The sequence below is a fragment of the Agelaius tricolor genome, unplaced genomic scaffold (assembly GCF_023055355.1).
Source record: "Agelaius tricolor isolate 1412-34295 unplaced genomic scaffold, bAgeTri1.0.p SCAF_43, whole genome shotgun sequence".
Lineage (NCBI taxonomy): Eukaryota > Metazoa > Chordata > Aves > Passeriformes > Icteridae > Agelaius > Agelaius tricolor.
In genome coordinates, this window is record NW_027269303.1 from 1515567 (window position 1) to 1536478 (window position 20912).

General features: G+C 52.5%; 2 protein-coding genes across 2 annotated transcripts in view; one reads left to right on the forward strand and one right to left on the reverse strand.

Annotated features, from left to right (window-relative positions):
- Positions 1-464: 464 nt before the first annotated feature.
- Positions 465-20912, reverse strand: part of LOC139604076 (uncharacterized) — a 1261625-nt gene continuing 1241177 nt past the window's right edge. The window contains 1 exon segment of the mRNA XM_071455063.1: positions 465-952. Coding sequence (XP_071311164.1) covers positions 465-952 — 488 coding nt within the window.
- LOC139603986 (olfactory receptor 14A16-like) lies at positions 18030-18962 on the forward strand. The gene has a single exon (XM_071454986.1). It carries the CDS (start codon positions 18030-18032, stop codon positions 18960-18962), a length of 933 nt encoding a protein of 310 aa, XP_071311087.1.

Genomic DNA, 20912 nt, shown 5'->3' on the forward strand with positions numbered 1-20912 from the left:
GGGAACATAGCAATTTGATGACAGATTGAGCCCTTTGAGGCTAAGATTCATTTGTTTTTCAGTGGGATTGAGTCATGTTGAGGTGACAGATCAATCCATCTTGAGTTGTGGAGTGCAAAGGTATGGAGAACACTTCCTGAAATCCCTCAAGAACACTTAAATCCCCTAGAATATGTCCCCAAACCTGAAATGCCCCCACTAATACCTGTTAAATGGTGAGACTTTAGACATCTTTGATAGAAAATTTATTTTTAGTCCTCTTTCAGGTGTTTCTAAACAATAAAGATAAATCAGAAGAAAATTAGGGCCAAACCAAAACAAGACACAGCCATGTGTCTTCCCAACATGGGTAACAGGGACAGTAGGTCACCAGGGCTTTGCCCAGTGTGGGTCCTCCTGTGGAGAATGGAGCTGGAACAGTGCAGGAAGCTCTTCCTGCAGTCAGAGCATTTGCAGGGCTTCCCTTACCGGTGCCTCCATTGGTGTTTGGACAAGTAAGAGCTCATGGAGGAGCTCTTCCCACTCTGGGGACACTTGTAGGGCCTCTCCCCAGTGTGGATGTGCCAGTGGGTGATGAGGGTAGAGCTGTGCTTGAAGCTCCTCCCAGAGTTGGGACAGAGAAAGGGCCTCTCATCCCTGTGAACCTGCTGGTGCTGGAGGAGATTGGAGCTGCTCTGAAACCTCTTCCCACACTGGGGACACTCGAAGGGCCTCTCCCCAGTGTGGATGCACTGGTGGATGATGAGGGCAGAGCTGCAGCTGAAGCCCTTCCCACACTCCCCACACTCCCCACACTCGTAGGGCCATTCCCCAGTGTGGATCATCTGGTGGCTGATCAGGGTGCTGCTCTGCCTGAAGCTCTTCCCACACTCCAAGCACTTGTGGGGCTTCTCTCCATTGTGAAGCTGCCCATGGACCACCAGCTCTGAGCTCTGGCTGAAGCTCTGTCCACCTTCCTGGCTCAGGGTGGGTCTTTCCTCCTCAGAGCACCCTGGGCTGGGTTTGGAGCCCCTTCTCCTGTGGGATCTCTGGGGCTTTTCCTCTCCATTGGATTCCTGTGCTATGGAGTCACTCAAAACAGCCTCTTCCATGAGGTTCTGCTGTAGGGATTTGTCCTCCCTGGTCTCCATCCTCAGCTTCTTCCCTGGGGGAGGAAGGCCAAGGAGAGGATGGGATTTGCCTCCATGCCAGAGGGAAGGGGAAGGAGATCCCCCCAGTGCATCCCCAGCAGGACGGGGTTGGCAGCAGGGTTGTCCTGCAGCCGGGGGCTGTGCTGGGCTGGGAGATGGAGCAGGAGAGAGGGGGAAAGGGGCACTGACTTCCTCCTCATCTGCCTGGGTATCCCAGGGCTCCTTCCTCGTTCTCACAGCCTCCTCCTCTTCTGAGTCAAGGTTTGGCAACGGGAAATCCTGTTTTGGGAGGAAAAGAAGGGGTGAGCACATTGAGTTTTGTACTGGATTGAAGGCAAACCTGGGGGAGAGTCTAAACCAGAATTACAATTTAATAAGAAAATGAAGATCAAGGCAATGCTACAGAAACGCTGCCTTAAACTGACAGAGTCAGGATATAACCTGACACCCTGTTGCTGGTCAGGGTGGTGGCAGCAGTCCCATTAAATGGTGGCTGCAGTCCTGTTGGAGTGATGAACGTGATTCTGTCGAGGCAGTGATCCTGTAGAAGGGTCTGGTCTTCCTCTGGAGGTCCAGTGGTGGTTCTGGAGCTCTTGTCCTCTGGGAATCCAGTAGGCAAGCTGCTCCTGGTGTTGCAAGGCTCAGCTTATATGCAGGTAGGAATGCTTGGATCCTCCCCCTGGGCGGAGCATCCCACAATGGGAGGATGGAATTTTATCAGTCCTGCAGTGACACTCAATGGCCCATTCCCAGAAGATATCTCCCCTGGAGGGCGTTATCAGGGCTGAGTCATGGAAGAGATCAAGAACACTGCCCCACCTGTTTCTAGCAGTTGATGAAGATGGGCATTGAAAACATGCATTTGGTTCCATCTTACACTGCAGCCTGAAACAGTGGGGGAATCCCTGCTCAGGGGGTGAACACCACCCCCCTTACCCAAACTGGCTCAGGTGTAAAACCCCCACCCCGGGAAGGCCACACACACAGGGGACAATGTCACACTTGCCCTGCCCCAGGGGAGGTCTCTGTCCCTGTCACTCCCTTGCTGGGCCCCCTATTCTCTTTCTTTCCCTCTCTCTACCTCACATTTACTGTTCAATTAAAATCCACCTTGGATTTGGTCTCATTAGCACCTTAATTGAGGCGGAGGCATCTGTCTGGAAATTTTCTTATCCAGATTGCGAGACTATTTTGGCACAGTGAGTTTAGGCCACCCTTCTCTGACCCCAAGTGCCTTTGACAACATCATGGTTCCCTCTGAGGAGGTTGTGGTTTTTTCTGGAGGAACTCTTGGAAACTTGGACACAGTCTCTCCTTCCTCCTGTGGAACTTATGGGAGAAATGATGAGGAAAATGGCTGTTGTGGGTGGCCAGTGAAAAAGAAAATATTTTGTTGTCCTTCTGTGAAAAGTTTGTTAAAATCACTGGAGGAAAGGGAGCAAATGATACCAGCGTGACTGATAAAGTTCATTTACTCAGGGCTGTGTAACACAAGGCTGCTGAAACTCCTGGAAGAAGCCCAGCTCAAGTAGCTAAATTCCCAAATAACTCCAGCCAGGGGTGTCCGGGAGGATTTTTTTGGAGAGTGTTCGGAGCCGGCAGATCCCGGACTCGAGCCCCGGGTATCTCCGGGCTCCCTAAGAGGAGCTTTTTCGGGGGCAGAGGAGCCGCGATCGCCCCTCGGGAGGGTCCCGGGGGGTCCACGTGGGGATGGCCCGGTACCGACGGGGCGGGACATTGGTTTTGGGGATCCCCGTGAGAGCCGGGGCTGTGGAACGGGGGACCCCCGGGGCGGGGAGAGGGGAAGGGGCGATACCGGAGCTGGGGCACCCCCGGCAGCCCGGAGATGAGGCGGGGACGGGACCCCCTGACCCTGACAGGGGCGCGTCCTGGGGTGACTTCATGATGCTCGTGCCCCATCGGTCCCTTTAGCCCAGAAATGAGTTCTGCACCTTTAAGGCTGGCTCTGAGAGCCAAGGGGAGGAGGAAGAAGCTGCAGTTTGTTTTCAGGCACTGCACTCACTCCTCCACATTCCAGCTCCTGGATGGACAGAGGGCGGGACAGAGGTCTCCTTTGCTTTTAGTTAGTTTTTAGCTCTCTGAGGCAGAGAAGTTCCCTGGACTGTGATTTTTCTTTTTCTTTGGAGCTGTTTAAACTTTCTTTGGGGTGAACACCCAGTACTGCACTGGCAGCTCCCACCTGTGGCCCACCTGGCGGGGCCTGGGCCATGGCATTTCCAGCACTGGAGGGACTGATAAGAGACTGATAAGAGACTGATAAGAGACTGAGTGAGCCCAGCTACAGTGCACGGAAGAACTGTGAGTTTGTCATCTCTTTTGGAGCAGCAAGAGTTTTTATTGTTTAATATTGTTCATTTGTTTTGCTGGTGAATGCTTTGCCTGCTAAATAAACAGAGTTTTTACAATTTTCTCCAAGGAAATATTTTACTGAATCAGCTGCGGAAGAATCTGCTTGAATCTCCTGTCTAGAGGAAACCCCTTTTGGGGATATTCTCCCAAATTTGCCCTAAATCAGGGTAGGGTGGTGGGGAGTGGGGGGAGCCCCAAGTGACTGGATTGAGGGGGCTGGAGAGCGGGACCCCTAAACCCCGCAGCATCCCTAAGCAGGATCCTGGAGAGGGGGGGATCCCCAGGACTCATGGGATCCCCAGCAGCCCTGAGATGGGGGACCACCAGAACCCCAGAGGGATGAGACTGGAAATGGGACACTCCTGGTGGTGCTTTTTTATGCACTCTTGATTTTTGGACATCAGGTGACTTCTAGAAATGGACTTGGGTGGGAGGAATCCCCAACCCAAGGCATTCACACCTTGTTTTTCCCCAAAACAGGATTTTCCCCAAACCTTCCCACACTGACATCCCCCCTTTCTCGCTCTGAGTGAGCTCAGTCCCAAACCTGACCCTGATCCTGGTTTCAGTCTCACTCCACATTAAGACACACTCACAGTTCTGAATTTAATCCCATCCCAGTGCCAGACTCGTCTAGCCCCAGACCTGATCCCAACCCCAGCCCTAAAGCCAATCCCATCTCTAGCCTTAACCCCAATCCCAGCTCTAATCCAAATCTCAGCCCCAACTCCAAGCCCAGACCCAATTCCAGCCCCTTCCTAAATCCTCAGCCCCAAACCAAATCCCAGGCTCAGCCCTTCTGGGGCTTTGGGGGTGTCTCTGTCCCTGTGACCCCGATGATGTTTGGGTGGGGTCCCAGCAGGGCTGAGAGGGACAGAGACACCCCCGGCCTCCCCAGGGGTGAGAAGGTGGCAGAGCCCCCCCAGCCCCGAGCAGCCTCAGCGGTGAGAGGGACACAGAGCCCCTGGTGCCCAGCCCTGCACAGGCATTGCCTGAGGCCAGAGGGATGGAGACCCCCCGAGCATCCCCCAGGGCCAGGGGACAGAGAGCCCCGAGCATCCCCTGGGCTGAGAGGGACAGAGACTGCCCCGAGCACCCCCTGGCACAGGGGAGAGAGGGAGGGAGACCCCCCAGGCATTCCCTGGGTGAGAATGATGGAGACCCCTGGGGAATGGCCTGGGGTGACAGGGACAGGGACACCCCTGGGGAATGGCCTGGGGTGACAGGGACAGGGACACCCCTGGGGAATGGCCTGGGGTGACACGGACAGGGACAACCCCCTAAACCCCTCCCAAGCATCCCCAGGGCGAGAGGCTCAGAGACCCCTCGAGCATCCACTGGGCACCGGACAAAGTAAACTTGTTTCTTTTCAGAAATCAAACTTAACCCTACATAAAATGCCTTGAAGTTGCTCTTCCCTAAAGAGAATTGTGATGGAAATGGAAACAAATCCCAAACATGAATAAACGGACAGTACAACCAATTTTGTGGCAATTCCAATTCCCATTGGTTCGTGCACAGCTCCAGCTCATCTGCTGGTGCATTCTGATGAAAGAAAAGTGGAAATTCAGCCCAATATAGATTATGAAAAGGAAGGAAAAGCTCTGTGTAGCTGTCACATAGGTGACAGGGACAATGAGAAAAATGATTCTCACATTTGGCAAAGCACACCAGACTGTGAATTTGGGAGTTATTTGGGAATTTAGCTACTTGAGCTGGGCTTCTTGTGAGACTTTCAGCAGCCCTGTGTTCCTCACCTTGGGGTGAATGAACCTTGTCAGTCTCAATGGTAGCATTTGCTCCCTTTCATCCAATGATTTTAACAAACTTTTCAAGGAAGGACATCAAAATATTTTCTTTACACTGGCCACCCACAACAGCCATTTTCCTCATCATTTCTCCCATAAGTCGTTCAGACGAAGCTGCACCCAAGTTTCCAAGATTTCCTCCAGAAAGAACCACAACCTCCTCAGAGGAGGGAACCATGCTGTTGTCAAAGGCACTTGGGGTCAGAGAACAGTGCCCTGAACTCACTGTGCAAAAATAATGTTGCAGTCTGGTTAAGAAAATGGTTAGAGAGATGCCTTTGCTCCAATTAAGGTGCTAACGAGACCAAATCCAAAGTGGATTTTATTGAACAGTAAATGTGAGGTAGAGAGAGGGAAAGAAAGAGAATAGGGGGCCCAGCAAGGGAGTGACAGGGACAGAGACCTCCCCTGGGGCAGGGCAAGTGTGACATTGTCCCCTGTGTGTGTGGCCTTCCCGGGGTGGGGGTTTTACACCTGAGCCAGTTTGGGTAAGGGGGGTGGTGTTCACCCCCTGAGCAGGGATTCCCCCACTGTTTCAGGCTGCAGTGTAAGATGGAACCAAATGCATGTTTTCAATGCCCATCTTCATCAACTGCTATAAACAGGTGGGGCAGTGTTCTTGATCTCTTCCATGACTCAGCCCTGATAACGCCCTCCAGGGGAGAGATCTTCTGGGAATGGGCCATTGAGTGTCACTGCAGGGCTGATAAAATTCCATCCTCCCATTGTGGCATGCTCCGCCCAGGGGGAGGATCCAAGCATTCCTACCTGCATATAAGGTGAGCCTTGCAACACCAGGAGCAGCTTGCCTACTGGATTCCCAGAGGACAAGAGCTCCAGAACCACCACTGGACCTTCAGAGGAAGACCAGACCCTTCTACAGGATCACTGCCTCGACAGAATCACGTTCATCACTCCAACAGGACTGCAGCCACCATTTAATGGGACTGCTGCCACCACCCTGACCAGCAACAGGGTGTCAGGTTATATCCTGACTCTGTCAGTTCAAGGCAGTGTTTCTGTATCATTGCCTTGATCTTCATTTTCTTATTAAATTGTAATTCTGGCTTAGACTCTCCCCCAGGTTTGCCTTCAATCCAGTACAAAACTCAATGTGCTCACCCCTTCTTTTCCTCCCAAAACAGGATTTCCCATTCCCAAACGTAGACTCAATGGAAGAGGAGTCTGCGAGGAAGAGGAAGATGCCCCAGGAGCCCCAGGGAGGTGAGGAGGAATTCAGTGCCCCTTTCCCCCTCTCTCCTGCTCCATCTCCCAGCCCAGCACAGCCCCCGGCTGCAGGACAACCCTGCTGCCAACCCCATCCTGCTGGGGATGCACTGGGGGGATCTCCTTCCCCTTCCCTCTGGCACGGAGGCAAATCCCATCCTCTCCTTGGCCTTCCTCCCCCAGGGAAGAAGCTGAGGATGGAGACCAGGGAGGAAAAATCTCCATAGCAGAGCCTCCTGGTAGAGGCCATTTTGAGTGGCTCCACAGTGCAGAATTCCAACGTGGAGGACAAGTCCCAGAGATCCCACAGGAGAAGGGGCTGCAAACCCAGCCCAGGGTGCTCTGAGGAGGAAAGACCCACCCTGAGCCAGGAAGGTGGACAGAGCTTCAGCCAGAGCTCAGAACTGGTGGTCCATGAGCAGCTTCACAATGGGGAGAAGCCCCACAAGTGCTTGGAGTGTGGGAAGAGCTTCAGGCAGAGCAGCACCCTGATCAGCCACCAGATGATCCACTCTGGGGAATGGCCCTACGAGTGTGGGGAGTGTGGGAAGGGCTTCAGCTGCAGCTCCACCCTCATCAACCACCAGCAGATTCACAATGAGAAGAGGCCCTTCCGCTGCCCTGAGTCTGGGAAAAGCTTCAACTGCAACTCCAAGCTTGTCATCCACCTGCACATCCTCACTGGGGAGAGAACCCACAAGTGTCCCCAGTGTCAGAAGAGTTTTCAGAACAGCTCTAAACTCCTCCATCATCAGCAGATTCACACAGAGGAGAGGCCGTTCCACTGTCCTGATTGCAGGAAGGGCTTCAAGCACAATTCCAACCTCGTCAGGCACCGGCACATCCACACTGGGGAGAGGGCCTGTGGGAAGAGCTTCACACAGAGCAATGACTTGATCAGACACCAGCAGATCCACCAGTAAGGGAAGTCCTGCAAATGCCTCGATTGCAGGAACAGCTTCGTGCACTGCTCCAGCTTCATCCCCCATGGGAGAACGCACATTGGGAAGAGCCCTGGTGATCCATGTTCCCTGTGATCCATGCTGGCAAGACACCTGTCCCTTTTCCTGCCCGTGCTGATGACATGATGTGGGATGGAAGAACATGAGGGTCTGTCCATGGCCGTGTCATTACATTCACTCCCACCTCAGGTCATTGCAAGGGGCCGGAAAGGGACTCTCTCTCTCTCTCTCTCTCCACGAGGAGAAGGGTGTCCTTTCCAGGTGGGGGAAATATGTTGCTGGGAAGAGCCAGTGAGTTGTATTGTAGTTTTCCCTGTAAATAGATTTTCTTATCTGTTCTGTTGTCAATATTTTTTCTGTTCCTGTTTGTTCCTTATCCCGTTGCTGTTCCCAATAAATTGTTCTTATCCCAGCCCGGGATCTTTGCCTTTTGTGCTTTCTATGGGAGGTAGGAGGGCAGCGAGGGCAGCGCGGTTTTAGCGGGAGCAGGAAATTGGGGAATCCCATTCCTGAAGCCTGGCCCGTGGAAACCGAGCATCCCAGCTGGTGCCAGCCCTGGTGGCCATGGCAACCACCCCTGGCATGGGGTCTCCATGGAGCTGCCAAGGGACTGAGCATAGCAACAGGGGGCTGGTACTGGTTGCCATGGAAACTGCCCATAGCAACAGGGGGCTGGTGATGGTTGCCTGCTCAGGACCAGATTTGTCACAGCCCCTCAGAGGAGTTCCATGGGGACTTCCCAAGAGTCTCCAGGCTGTTCCAGAGCTGGAATGTCACACACAGAGCCAGGGGCTCCATGGAGACCTCCCAGGGCTTTCTGGGATGGTAAAGAGCCCTGTGGTCAGAGGCAGTCACAGCCATTCCATGGTGACATCCCAGGGCACCTTGGGCTGCAAAGGCACCCATCTGTCACAGGCACTCACAGGGGCTCCACGGTGACATCCCAGGAGTGCCCAGGCTGCCAAAGAGCCGGGATGGCCCAGACACTCACAGGGGTTCCTGTCATGGGCACAGTGGGAGCTTCAGGCAAAGTTTATTAGAGAAGCTCCTGTTGGGTCACAAGGTGCAGAAAGGATCCCCAATAGCCCCCACAGACCCCCAAATGTCACCTTTGAGTCAGAGATGACACAAACACAGATCAGAAGGCTAAGGGCCAAAAGTCACCTGTTTTTTCAATGCTCTTCTATTGTATCTTGGTTTGCTACAGGTGGACCTCATTGGTCATTTAATCAACGCATTTCACATGATTGGCCAATTAAGACAACACCCTTCAGTAAACAACTTTATGGAAAAAAGCCAACCTATTTCAAACATTTTTGGAGCACCAGTTATTGATGATTGTTTTACGTTGGGCCTTTCTGGGGGCTCCCTTGATGGGGTAAACCCTCTGTAGCAGTTCTGTGCCAGGCAAAAGGAGATGCATGGGACTTTTTTGGTCTTCAGCTTCTTGTTTATGGTTATCGTATCTAAATTGCTGCATCTTGCTTCCTATCTACACCGTACTAAAAATCTCAAAACCTAAATTTCTCACCCAAATGACATGCTATGCTACCCTCTAATCTATTTCACACTTGGGTAAATTTTAATCTAGCTCAAAGTCTTGGAAGTCTTCTCCATTGGCGAAGGTTAAAGGCAGTGTTTCTCTGGGGGTCAGGATTACTCAGAGCAGACAGAGAAATATTCCCTGTACCCTGGATTCCCACACATTTAACCTAAAAAACTTTAACCTTTAAGATTTTAAGTTACCCAGAAATGTTCCAGGTAAGTAGGATTAGAAGGAGAAGAAATAGAGACCAACAGAAAGACAGAAGATCCATAGAAAGACACACACATGGGCACCAACTGCTCAGGTTCCAGCATCACCAACAGAGGAACCCCAGCAGAAGGCAGGATCCAGACCCTGGGCTGGCCTCGTGCTCCGGCTTTTAACCCCCTGGGCCTTCATGGCCCCGCCCCTGGGTTGGGACTGCCAGTTGCTCGTCCAATCAGAGACAGGGTAGCACCAGCTGCTGCTGTGTGATTGATTGATTGACAGCTGGGCCAATCAGAGCTGGGTTAGCACCACCCCCTGCTGTGTGATTGACAGCTCTGCCAGGCCAGCGCTGGGGGCGGGGCTCTGTCCCACCACAAACCAAGGCCTGACCCGGCCCTGGCCCCACACGGGCATTCCGAGCATCCCAAGGTGTCTCGGGACATGGATCTCATCCAGCCTCTGACAGCGACCACGGTGACACTGCGGAACCTCATGGAGCCTTGGGTCAGTTGTGACAATGGAGATCCAAGGAAACGATGGTGAGACTGTGGAATCCAGGAATCATGGAATCAAGGAGACCATTGTGCAAATCATGGCCCCTATGGAAGCAAGGATCAATGATCAAACTGTGGTTTGATTGTGATTGATTTAAAATAGAAACAAGGAGCCATTGTTTGACAGCGGGGCTGTGTGGGGCCAATGGACCCTTGTGACTCTGTTGGGGCTCCTGAAACCAAGAAGCCATTGTGACATTGCCAGAGCTCATGGAATCAAGGAGACCATTGTGACAGTGTGGGCACCCATGAAGTCCATGGAACATGGAACAGGTCTGCCTGGTTTGGCCTCCTGGGGGCTGTCTGACAGGTCCCACTGAATTTGGCATGTCAAGGGCCACTTCCCATCTGACCATGAAGCACTGGGGCTCTGTGCTTTTATTCCTATGGGAAAGAACTGCCTTTCTTGTCTAGGCACCCATGGCCAAAATTCGGATTCTGTGTCTAAAATTCCCTATATCCAAGGGTTATTCCCAGAAAGAATCTGCCAATACAGTCAAGTCTGGCCAGCCTTGGCCTCTGGTGGCTGCCTCTCATCTGCCCCTGCACCACTGGGGCTCACTTCTTTCCTTCCTATGGAGACCATTGTGACACTGGGGAGCATTGTGGAACCAATGGGCCATGGTGACACTGCAGGCCCTTGTGGATCCTGTTACACTCTAGGAACTTGTGGAACCAAGGGGAACATTGTGACCCTGCAGGGTACCGTGGATCCAAGAGACCACTGTGACACTGTGGGGCCTTGTGGAACCAAGGACATCTTTGTGGCTCTGTTGGGCCGCATGGTCCCAAGGGGCCAGTGTGAAGCAGCAGGGCTTTGTGGAACCCAGAGGCCATTGCTGCATTTCCGGGCCTCGTGGAGCCAAAGGGCCGTTGTGATCCTGCAGGGCACCGTGGATCCATGGAGAGCATTGCGGCATTGCAAGGCCCCATGGAATCATGGAGACCACTGTGACACTGCAGGGCCTCATGGAAGGAAGAGGCCATTGTGACACTATGGGAACTTGTGGAACCAAGGGAATCATTGTTGCACTACTGGGCCCCAATGGAACCAAGGGGCCATTGGACACAGCCAGGCTTCATGGAACCAATAGACCATCAGGACACTGTGGGGCCTTGTGGAACCATGGAGACCTTCAAGATCCTTAAGGACCTGTGTAACCAAGGGGCCATTATGACACCTGAGGGCCTCATGGGAGCAAGGAGCCATTGTGACACTGCAGGGCCCTGTGGAAGCAAGGGAACATGAAACAGGTGTGGCTGCCTTGGCCTCCCAGGGGTCACCTGACAGGTCTGGCTGACCTTGGAATGTGGAAGGCCACTCCCATCTGCCCTTGAAACACTGGAGGCTCTGGGCTCTTCTTTTTATGGAAAAGAACTGTCCATTTTTTTCTGGCATCCATGGCCAAAATTAGGATTCCACCTCCAAATTTCTGTGTATCCAAAGATTGCTGCCAGGCAAAAGTTGCCAGGACAGACAGGTCTGGCTGGTCTTTAACTCCTGAGTGCCAGAACTCACCTGTTTTCCAAACACTGTAAAGTGCTCTCTGCTTTTCTGTGTATGGAAAAAATCATCCTTCTCCAGGCACAAATGTCTGAACTTAGTACTCCGCATTCATAATTTCGAATATCCAAGGGTTGCTCCAAGCAAACCTGCCAGGACAGACAGGTCAGGCTTGCCTTGGCCTCTGGTGGTTGCTGTTCATCAGCTCCTGAAACATGGGGGCTCCGTGGTTTCCTTCGTATGGAGACCAATGTGACACTTGGGAGCCTTGTGAAATGAAGGGGCCATTGTGACACTGCAGAGCACCATGGAACCAAGGGACCATTGTGACACTGTGGGGCCTCGTGGAACCAAGGACATCATTGTGGCTCTGTTGGTCCGCATAGTCCCAAGGGCCAGAGCAAAGCAGCGGCGTGGGAGTTAGCCCAGCTATAACTCAGAGTCAGACAGATTTTACCCCAAAAGAATTGGGCATGAGTTTCAAGCCCTGGGAATCATTTGTTTAACTTAGGGTGTGCTTGAGAGTTCCCCCATAAACCTTTAGTGGTGTTATGCTAACTTGTCCCAGTTCTACTCCCCTACTGGCTACTTGTTTCCCCTATAGGGCTATTGTTCTAGAGTGTTCTACCCCCAAGTGTACATGTTGTCGCTTCCCCTTTGTCTCGGTTCTTTGGATCCTGCCCCTCATACTGTTCTTGATTTCTCCATGTTTATTGTTTTTCACCCTGTTATTAAAGTTCCTTTTAAGCAACTCCATCGAATCCACTCCTTTTCATTTCCGCAACCCTTGTCCTGAAGTCAGGGAACCAGAGAGGTTTGTTGCAGCCATCTTCACTGTGACCTTTGGCGCCCGAACAGGGACCATGATGTTCAGGGCTCCCTGTGTCAGTCACATCAGCTGGGGTTAGCTGATGGATAGGCCAGCGCTCCCTGGGATTGTGGATTGTGCCGTGTTGTTGTTCTATTTCTGGAGTCCCATACTGTTGTTATCAGATTTCTAAAGTCCATACCTGCTTGGCGTGTTCTTATGGCTGCAGATCTTCACAGCACGGACTCCTTCTTCTGCATGTTGTTCTCTCTTAGATTAGGGCTCCTTCAAGGCTCTCCCGGACTGGCTAACCTGCCCCCTTTTATCCCAGTTATCCTCACTGGTCACAGCTGCAGCCCAATTAAGGACATCGCAGCTGCAGCCCATCAAGGACAGCCGGGACCTCCCAGGGCAAAGCCTCCATACAGATAATCAAGTACAATACATTTCCTCTACTATAGTGCCAGGCCAAGCGGATTCATCGTTGCTTCAAAGGACCTTACACAGGATCAGCAGGGACAACAATGGTTTCACCGGCATAGAATTGCAGGTGGGTTTGGGGAAATGCAAGACATTTATTGCCCATTTTGCCACTGTGTTTTTACAATATGAACCCAAGTCCCATTATTGATTTGATGTGTTATGGTGGCTGTTCCCCCTAAGACGGAGAAAGAGAAAAATGGGCAGCCAGATGTCCAAAGTAGAAAGGAGTGCATATGGATACTTTAAGTTAATTCTCACTGATCAAGACAAAATATTTTCAAAGAACCAATTAAAATCAATCATGAGGTGGATCATTAAAAATTTTCCAGATGCTTCTGCTGATGAAATCCATACCACTGAAGTTTGGGACTCAGTGAGAGTTAAACTGTACAACCTTTTGATTAAAATGGACCCCATTGCACCCTGCATGCTCCCCATCTTCCACACCATCCTTGAGACCCTTCACTAGCAAGCAGTGTGTCAAAAACTCAATCCATTGGTCACTCCTAACTCGGGACCTCCCCTCAAACCTGCCTTTCTCAGACCTTCCATGATGGTCCAAGATGGCAATGGCCAGGCTGTCTTGGAGCATCATGGCCTGGAGACTCAAGACGGAAGGAGCCCGAATGTGGCTCAGAAACCCGACAATCCTCCCTCCATCTTGGCTCCTCCACTTCCTGCTACCACAGCCTTCTCTTCCGCCCTGAACGAACCTCCAGACTCCACCCCCACAACTGCGGGTCACGCCCCCACTGTCAATCATTCCACCTCCACCCTGGGCAATGCCTCCAGTTAAGGAAGGAGACTGGCAAATAACCTGGAAACTCCTTGTTGCCCTCATATTAAAGAAGGGGGCAGAATCCCAGGTATCAACCATTGGTTTACAGGGAAATCAAGGATCTGTGTAGGGCAGCTAAAGACCATAGGAAGGACTTACCTTGTTTTAATGGCCTAATGAGGGCCATGTTTACAGCACATGTCTTAACTCCCTACGATTCAAAATATATTATGACCATGTTGTTGTCACCTACAGAATACACCCTGTGGGAAGGGGGATGGAAGTGTTTACTAAATCAATTAATAGCAGACTATGCTAATAATGAGGCAAGGGCAGAACTGACAATCAACCATCTAGCTGGAGAAGGACAACACAGCCTACCAGATGATCAAGCAGCAGGTATCCCCAGAGAAGTATTGGATGATATCAAAGAGATGGCTTTGCAAGCTTTAATCCAGGTATTGGATGGTAGCACCCCCAATTTGGACTACCTTGGGTGGCTGCAGCTAAAGCTTTAGGGCAATCAGACCATCCTGGGTGCCTGTTAAGTAAGCAAACCAATGCTGCCTCCCTCACATTGAGTGGCTGCTCTCAGACACAGAGACCATCAGACACGCCACCTTGCAGAACAGTGATAGAGTTTTTACTCCGGGCACATGGGCATGGCTGTGTAGACTCTGAGGGCATGTGCTGCATGAACCTCTCCAGCCACAGCCAGTCAATCCACAAGAGCATTCAGGTACTGAAGGAAGGGTTCAAGAAGCTTCAAGTGGAAAACAAAGACTGGGTCAATAAACTCTTCCAATCTAAGGGACTAAAGGGTTGGATGATATCTAGCTAAAAGAGGACTATTAATTCTCTTAGTGTTTGTTGTTGTATTGTTAATTGTCCCATGTTTGTTTGGATGCTTTTAGAAAGTCTTACAAAATTCTTTCAGTTCCATCTTTGTTGTAAAACAGAAAGGGGGAAGATACCCAACACAGGCTCCTCATGTACTCCTTGGAGGAGAGAACTGGAGGCCAGGATGGCACAAAAACCTCTCAGAGACACAGTGTGGGAAGGAAAATCCTTAGAAGTATTTAAAGTATTCTTAAATCCATAAAGTACCTTAAAAACCTTGAGTATCTCAAGGCATTAATGAGCCCCACTGAGTGTCAGTACAAAGCTCTCCAGGGACTCGTTAAAGCAGATAATTGGGGCCATGATTGCACAAACCTCTCACAGAGTCTGTATCAAAAGGGAAACCCCAAGTACCTCCAAATAACTGAAGTACCCTGAAGTATTAATGAGCCCCACTGAGTGTTGTTACTGACAAAGCCTCTCCAGGGACTAATTATGGCAGATAATTGGAGGCCATGATTGCACAAACCTCTCAGAGACTGCAAGGCAAAAGCCAAAGCCAAAGTCCTTTGAAAAACCTGCAGTCCCTGCAGGGAGCATGAAGGAGCCCCCAGGGCCATTGCTGAGCAAGGCTCCCCAGGGACTCCTTGCAGCAGATCCTTGAGGCCACTGGGATGTGGGCTAGGGGGGGATGCTGAGGGCAGCACAAGGGGCTGACAGTGCCCAGCCTGGCTGGGGCTGTGCCAGGAGGCCCCAGGGCCTCAGCACAAGGTGTCTCCTCCCAGCCCTTGCTGGCACAGACCCTGCTGAGCGCCAGGGCACCAAGACTTGGCTTCTCTTTGTCCCCACCTGTCAGCACTGCCTGCAGTTCCCTGCTCTGCCTGGGGCCTGGGGACACTTGCTCAGTCCTGTCCCTCTCTGGGACCCATTAAAAGTCCAAGAAACTTTGGAGTTGGATTCTGCCTTGGAGTTCCCGAGAGGTTTCTTCATCTCCCTCTCAGGGACTGATGCTCAGGGCCTGAGCACAAAGGCCCAGAGGCTGATTAAAGTCCTTGTGCTGTGTCTGTGCTGCTGAGCTGGGCTGGGCTCCTGGCACAGAGGCAGCTCCTGGTCACCAAGAAGAGCTTCAAAAGCACATTTCTCTTGATGAGCAGCTCTTGTGCCAGCCCAGCAGGGCTGGGGCACTGCCTGCAGCCAGCCCGGGCACAGCCCAGAGGCACAGAGGGCTTCAATCAGTCAGGGCTGGGAAGGGGCTGAGAAGTGCCTGGGGCACAATCACTGCCAGCCCTTGGCACAGGAACCTCTGGCTGCAGGACAGTGCAGCTGCAGCTCCTGGAGCCATCTCCTGCAGCTGGAACATCCCAATGCCTGCAGAGCCTGTGAGTACATTCTCTGCTTGTCTCTTGTGCAGGGCAGCCAGGGGTGCCCAGGGCTGTCCTGCAGAGCAGGGTCCTGCAGCCCAGGGCGCTGTGCTGGGGCAGGGACTCTGCTGCCTGCCAGGGACAGCTCTCAGCCAGCCCTGGCAGCTGCTCCCAGCACTGGGGGACAAGATCTGGGGGGAAGGAGCCGCCCTGAGCAGGGCAGGGGCTGCTGCTGAGAGGGGCTGGGTGGGGCAGGGCTGCTCCCAGCTCCAGACCAGCCTGGGCACAGCTCCACAGGGCACTTCCCAAAGAAGGTAAGCCTGGGATTGCTGGAAAGATCAGGAGCTTTCCTGAGAGTGTTTTCAATTTCATTCTTGTAGAAGGATGGGAAAGTTGGGGTGATGAAAAAAAGATTTTTGCATTTTACACATTTTTCATATATTCATAGCTCTGTAACTTACTATTATATAGTTATAAATCTACAATCCTTACCTAACACTACTAAATTCCTAATTAACTATAATAAACTAATATTACATACTTATATAATTATAATAATTAACTCTAGTACGTTTCCTAAACTTTCTGTTATATTTTAGAACAATAAGCTCACTGTCTAAATACCTTCCTGAAATACTGTCTTATTATCAGGAAGAGAACCTACAAAAACATTTTTTTAATTGACCAGAATGTGAGCAGTCATAACAAAAATTTTTGGCAAAGAAGCCTTTGGACCTATTCCAACAGGTTGAGCAGGGGGTTTGTAACCAGGGACACTGAAACTCCTATTGGATATTCCTGTTAAATATCCTAATAATCAACCTTAATAAATTGCTGAAATCAGGGGTCGGGTTTTCCCATCCCCACTGGGACACCTGGAAGCTTCCAATTAATGTCTGGTTTTTACATTACTGTTCTAACACTGTTGCAAGGGTTTTTTTGTTTTCTTTTTTGATTATAGACAACAAGGGGATGAGAGGAGCAGAACAGGAATTGTAATCAGATACTCACAGAACATTCTGAGTTGAAAGGGACACACAGGGTCACCAAAGGAATGTTTGAGCATTTACAGAGAGGTCAGAACTGTAAGTTTGGGTGGTCAGTGTCTCTGCTGGGAGCCTCCCAAAGGGCCCTCAGCCACTCCTCAGCCCTGCACAGCAGCAGCAGCACCTTTGCAGGGCCCAGCAGGGCTCTCCTGAGCTGCCCTTGCCCAGCTGCACACAGAGCCTGCCCCAGCCAGGGCCCTGCACACAGGCAGGTTTCTGTAGGGCCCCTGCCAGGGCACACAGGCTGGCATGGGCTCTGTGAGTGCTGGCAGGGACAAGGCTCCTCTCAGGAGGGAATGTCCAGGCCCAGGGAGATGCTCAGGGAAGGAGAGGGGGCTGGAGAGAGCAGGGCTGGGGCAGGAGGGCACTGTTGGTGTGTGGGAGGTGCCGGGCACAGCTGGGCACGGGAACACTGTCCTGAGTGCCCGGCTGTCTCTGCCCTGCCCTCTCAGGCACAGCACCACAACATCTGCTCTTGGTTCTGCACTGCCCTGACATTGGCACTGTTATCTGCTGCTCTCAGGGAGGCTCTGGCATCTGCAGCAGCTGAGTCAGGCACTGCCCTTGGCATTCCTGCCAGGCAGGGCTGTCCATGGCAATGGGGTGTCCAAGCTTCCCTGGCACCTGTGGGGCTGTGGGCAAAGCAGTCCATGGCAAAGGGGAATGAGCTGAGCCCCCTCCCTGAGATCCCATCATGGGCACAGCCAGGGATCTCCTTGCTGTGCCCTGCCAGGCTCTGAGCTGCCCTCCTGGGTGCAGATTTGTGCCTGGATCTCTTGGAGTTCCAGCCTCTTGGAGTATCCCAGGGTGATCCAGGAGTGTGATTGTGCTCTGATTGCAGCCCAAGGTGCAAAGCCAGGACAGTTGGGAACAAGCCCGTCCAGCCCCTCACCTTCCCTCAGCCACGGGGAATCCTTTGCCTCTCCCATCTCTCAGTGGCAAACTCTGAGTGCAGCAGAAATGCTGGGGATTTGTGACCTCAGAGAGCCAGGAATGATGTGTGAGTAGGAAAAAAATTCCTTAAACCAGCTCCTGACATCCATGTCCTATAGGACTGTGAGTGCAGATGCTACCAAGACTTTCTGCATTAGGAGTGATTCTCCTGACAAATCTTGAATATCCAGCCTTGTCCCTCTGCCAAATGGCCACAAACCCAGGACAGCAGGGCAGGGATGGCTCCTCGAGAGCCCCCACGCACAGGCCTGGCTGCTCCTGGCACACTCAGCCAGCACAACTGGAGCTCAGGCAGGGACCTGGGTGAAGGTTTTCCCAGAGCAGGAACAAGGCTGGGTGAGTCCCAGCGGGGCAGTCTGCAGGGAATGGCCCAGGTTTGGCTCCAAGCAGCCTCTGCTGACTTGTCACTGTCCTTTCTCCATGAACAGGTGCCCATGTGCAGCCCCAGCAAATGTCCAACAGCAGCTCCATCAGGCACTTCCTGCTGCTCGCATTGGCAGACACGCGGCAGCTGCAGCTCCTGCACTTCTGCCTCTTGCTGGGCATCTCCCTGGCTGCCCTCCTGGGCAACGGCCTCATCATCAGCGCCGTAGCCTGCGGCCACCACCTGCACACGCCCATGTTCTTCTTCCTGCTCAACCTGGCCCTCGCTGACCTGGGCTCCATCTGCACCACTGTCCCCAAAGCCATGCACAATTCCCTCTGGGACACCAGCAACATCTCCTACACTGCATGTGCTGCTCAAGTCTTTCTGATTTTCTTCTTCCTTGGAGCAGAGTATTTCCTCCTGACCATCATGTGCTACGACCGCTACGTGTCCATCTGCAAACCCCTGCACTACGGGACCCTCCTGGGCAGCAGAGCTTGTGCCCACATGGCAGCAGCTGCCTGGGCCAGTGCCTTTCTCAATGCTCTCATGCACACAGCCAATACATTTTCCCTGCCCCTGTGCCATGGCAATGCCCTGGGCCAGTTCTTCTGTGAAGTACCCCAGATCCTCAAGCTCTCCTGTGCAAACTCCTATCTCAGGGAACTTGGGCTTCTTGCTGTTACTGTCTGTTTAGATTGTGGCTGTTTTGTGTTCATTGTTTTCTCCTATGTGCAGATCTTCAGGGCTGTGCTGAGGATCCCCTCTGAGCAGGGACGGCACAAAGCCTTTTCCACCTGCCTCCCTCACCTGGCTGTGGTCTCTCTGTTCCTAAGCACGGGTATATTTTACTACCTGAAGTCCCCCTCCATGTCCTCCCCATCCCTGGATCTGTCCCTGTCAGTTCTGTACTCGGTGGTGCCTCCAGCCCTGAACCCCCTCATCTACAGCCTGAGGAACCAGGAGCTCAAGGCTGCTGTGTGGAGACTGATGACTGGATGCTTTCAGAAACATTAAACTGCTGGAATTTTCTGCAAATCACTTGCAATAAAAGTCAACTTTGATACTTGCTGGTTTCATTTTGGAGGTTCTTCTTCTTTGTTTTACTTTTTTCATATTGTCCACAAAGAAATGTCATTGTTTTTGCCATTTCTCATTTTGTTTCTCTCCACCTTCCCCGTGGCCACACACTGTGTAAATGAGGGGCTGCGCTCTCGGTGGTTTTAAAGGAACTAAAGGATCTCCCAGCAGAGTTTTCTGCAGAGATCCCCTTGTGTTGCCTTCTCTGGAGCTGCAGCAGCAATGTCTGTGTGCAGAGCTGGGGCAGCTCAGTGCTGGCCCAGCAGCTGTGCCCAGCAGCAGCAGCAGCAGCACTTGGTGTTGCCAGTGCTGCTGCCGTGGCCCTGCCCCGCTGCCCTGGTGGCCCTGGTGTTGCTGCAGGGCCTGAGTGCTCTCGGGGCCGGGCACAGCCCTGGGGGTGGCAGTGCCGGGGCTGCAGCAGGGCCAGGCCATGGGCACTGCTGGGGCAGCGCTGACGCCTCAGGCCAGGCCCTGGGGGCTCCAGGCTCCTTGCCCAGGCTCTCTCAAGAACACGGCCAGGCCAATGCTCAGCACAGAAACCCCCGTCAGCAGCCCCAGGCTGGCCGTGGGCAGGCTGGGGGCAAACAGCATGGCTGGGGCTCTGCAAGGGCCCTGGGCCAGATGGGAAGGAGCAGCAGAGCAGGGGCTGATCCATGCCCAGTGCGCTGCACAGCCCAGGGCAGCGTCCCAGAGCGTCCTCATGCAGCTGCCAACAACATCCCCCCTCTGCAGCCCTGGCCTCTCCCCCAGCTCACACAGGTGCCCCATCCTTGCAGGCACAGACACGGCAGCACTGCCTCAGCAGCCCCTGTTTGCATTGCACACAGCAGGGCCAGCACCCCCATGCTGTTGCTGTGGGGACATGAACCTGAGGGAGCACAAATGCCATCAGCCCCTGGGGCCAGCAAGGCCTGCGGGACACCAGGGAAACCACTCAGCTTTGTCCTGGCCTCTGCACTCAGCCAGAAAGTTTGTTCCCATCAGCTGGGAGTTTCCTGTGCCACTGCAGACGCTGCTGCTCAGAGCCAGGGCTGCTTGGCAGCCACCCCCAAACTGCCCTCAGCATTTCCTTGGCTTCTCCTTTGCTTTCTTACCATTCCTGCTACAAATTTCTTTCAATTGCCCACTCCATGGGGCCTAGAACTGGACAGCCCTCGAGGTGCTCCCCAATTAGTACCCAGCACAGGGGAAGAATCACTGCCCTGGTCCTGCTGGCCACATCATTTCTTGAACCATAGGATTGCCAGGCATTGGATTAGGGAAATGGTGGGCAGAGGGTGAGGGTAAAGTGTTATTCACTGTCAGCCATAGGGGGACTTGATTTTCTTATCTATTCAGACTGTATTAAAAGGTGCTGGAGATCTGTACCAGTTAGACATTGCTGATATAAATTTATATTCAGGAAATGAAAACTTAACAGGAGAAAACAGTTCTCTGCATTTTTTTCAATACAGTATATTCATTTTGAATACATTTGTGAAATGTGTCTAATAAACCAAAGGAATTAAAAACTTTAATTATTCCCAGGGGCTTTTCTTTTTCAGGTGTTTTGCATAAATATTTGTGAGCTTTTGTCACTGAATTCTTGAACTGAAGAGCTCAAGAAAGAAGATGCCTCTGGAACAGTAAAATTCATCAGCAACCTCCAAGTGGCTGAGGATCCATCCCCATCAGAGCAGCAATGAACAGAAATGGGCACAGCTTTGTGGCTGACCCAGCTTTGGCATGGGCCCTGAGCCTGGAGCAGGAGCAGCTCTTGAGGGCCCCAAGGCCAGGGCTCTTGTGCTGCCCTGGGCAGATGGGATGGCAGCAGGGGCTGCAGAGCTCTCAGCACCTCAGGCCGAGGGGAGCAGGGCAGCCAGGGAGCCTCCTTTGGCCTTGGCCAAG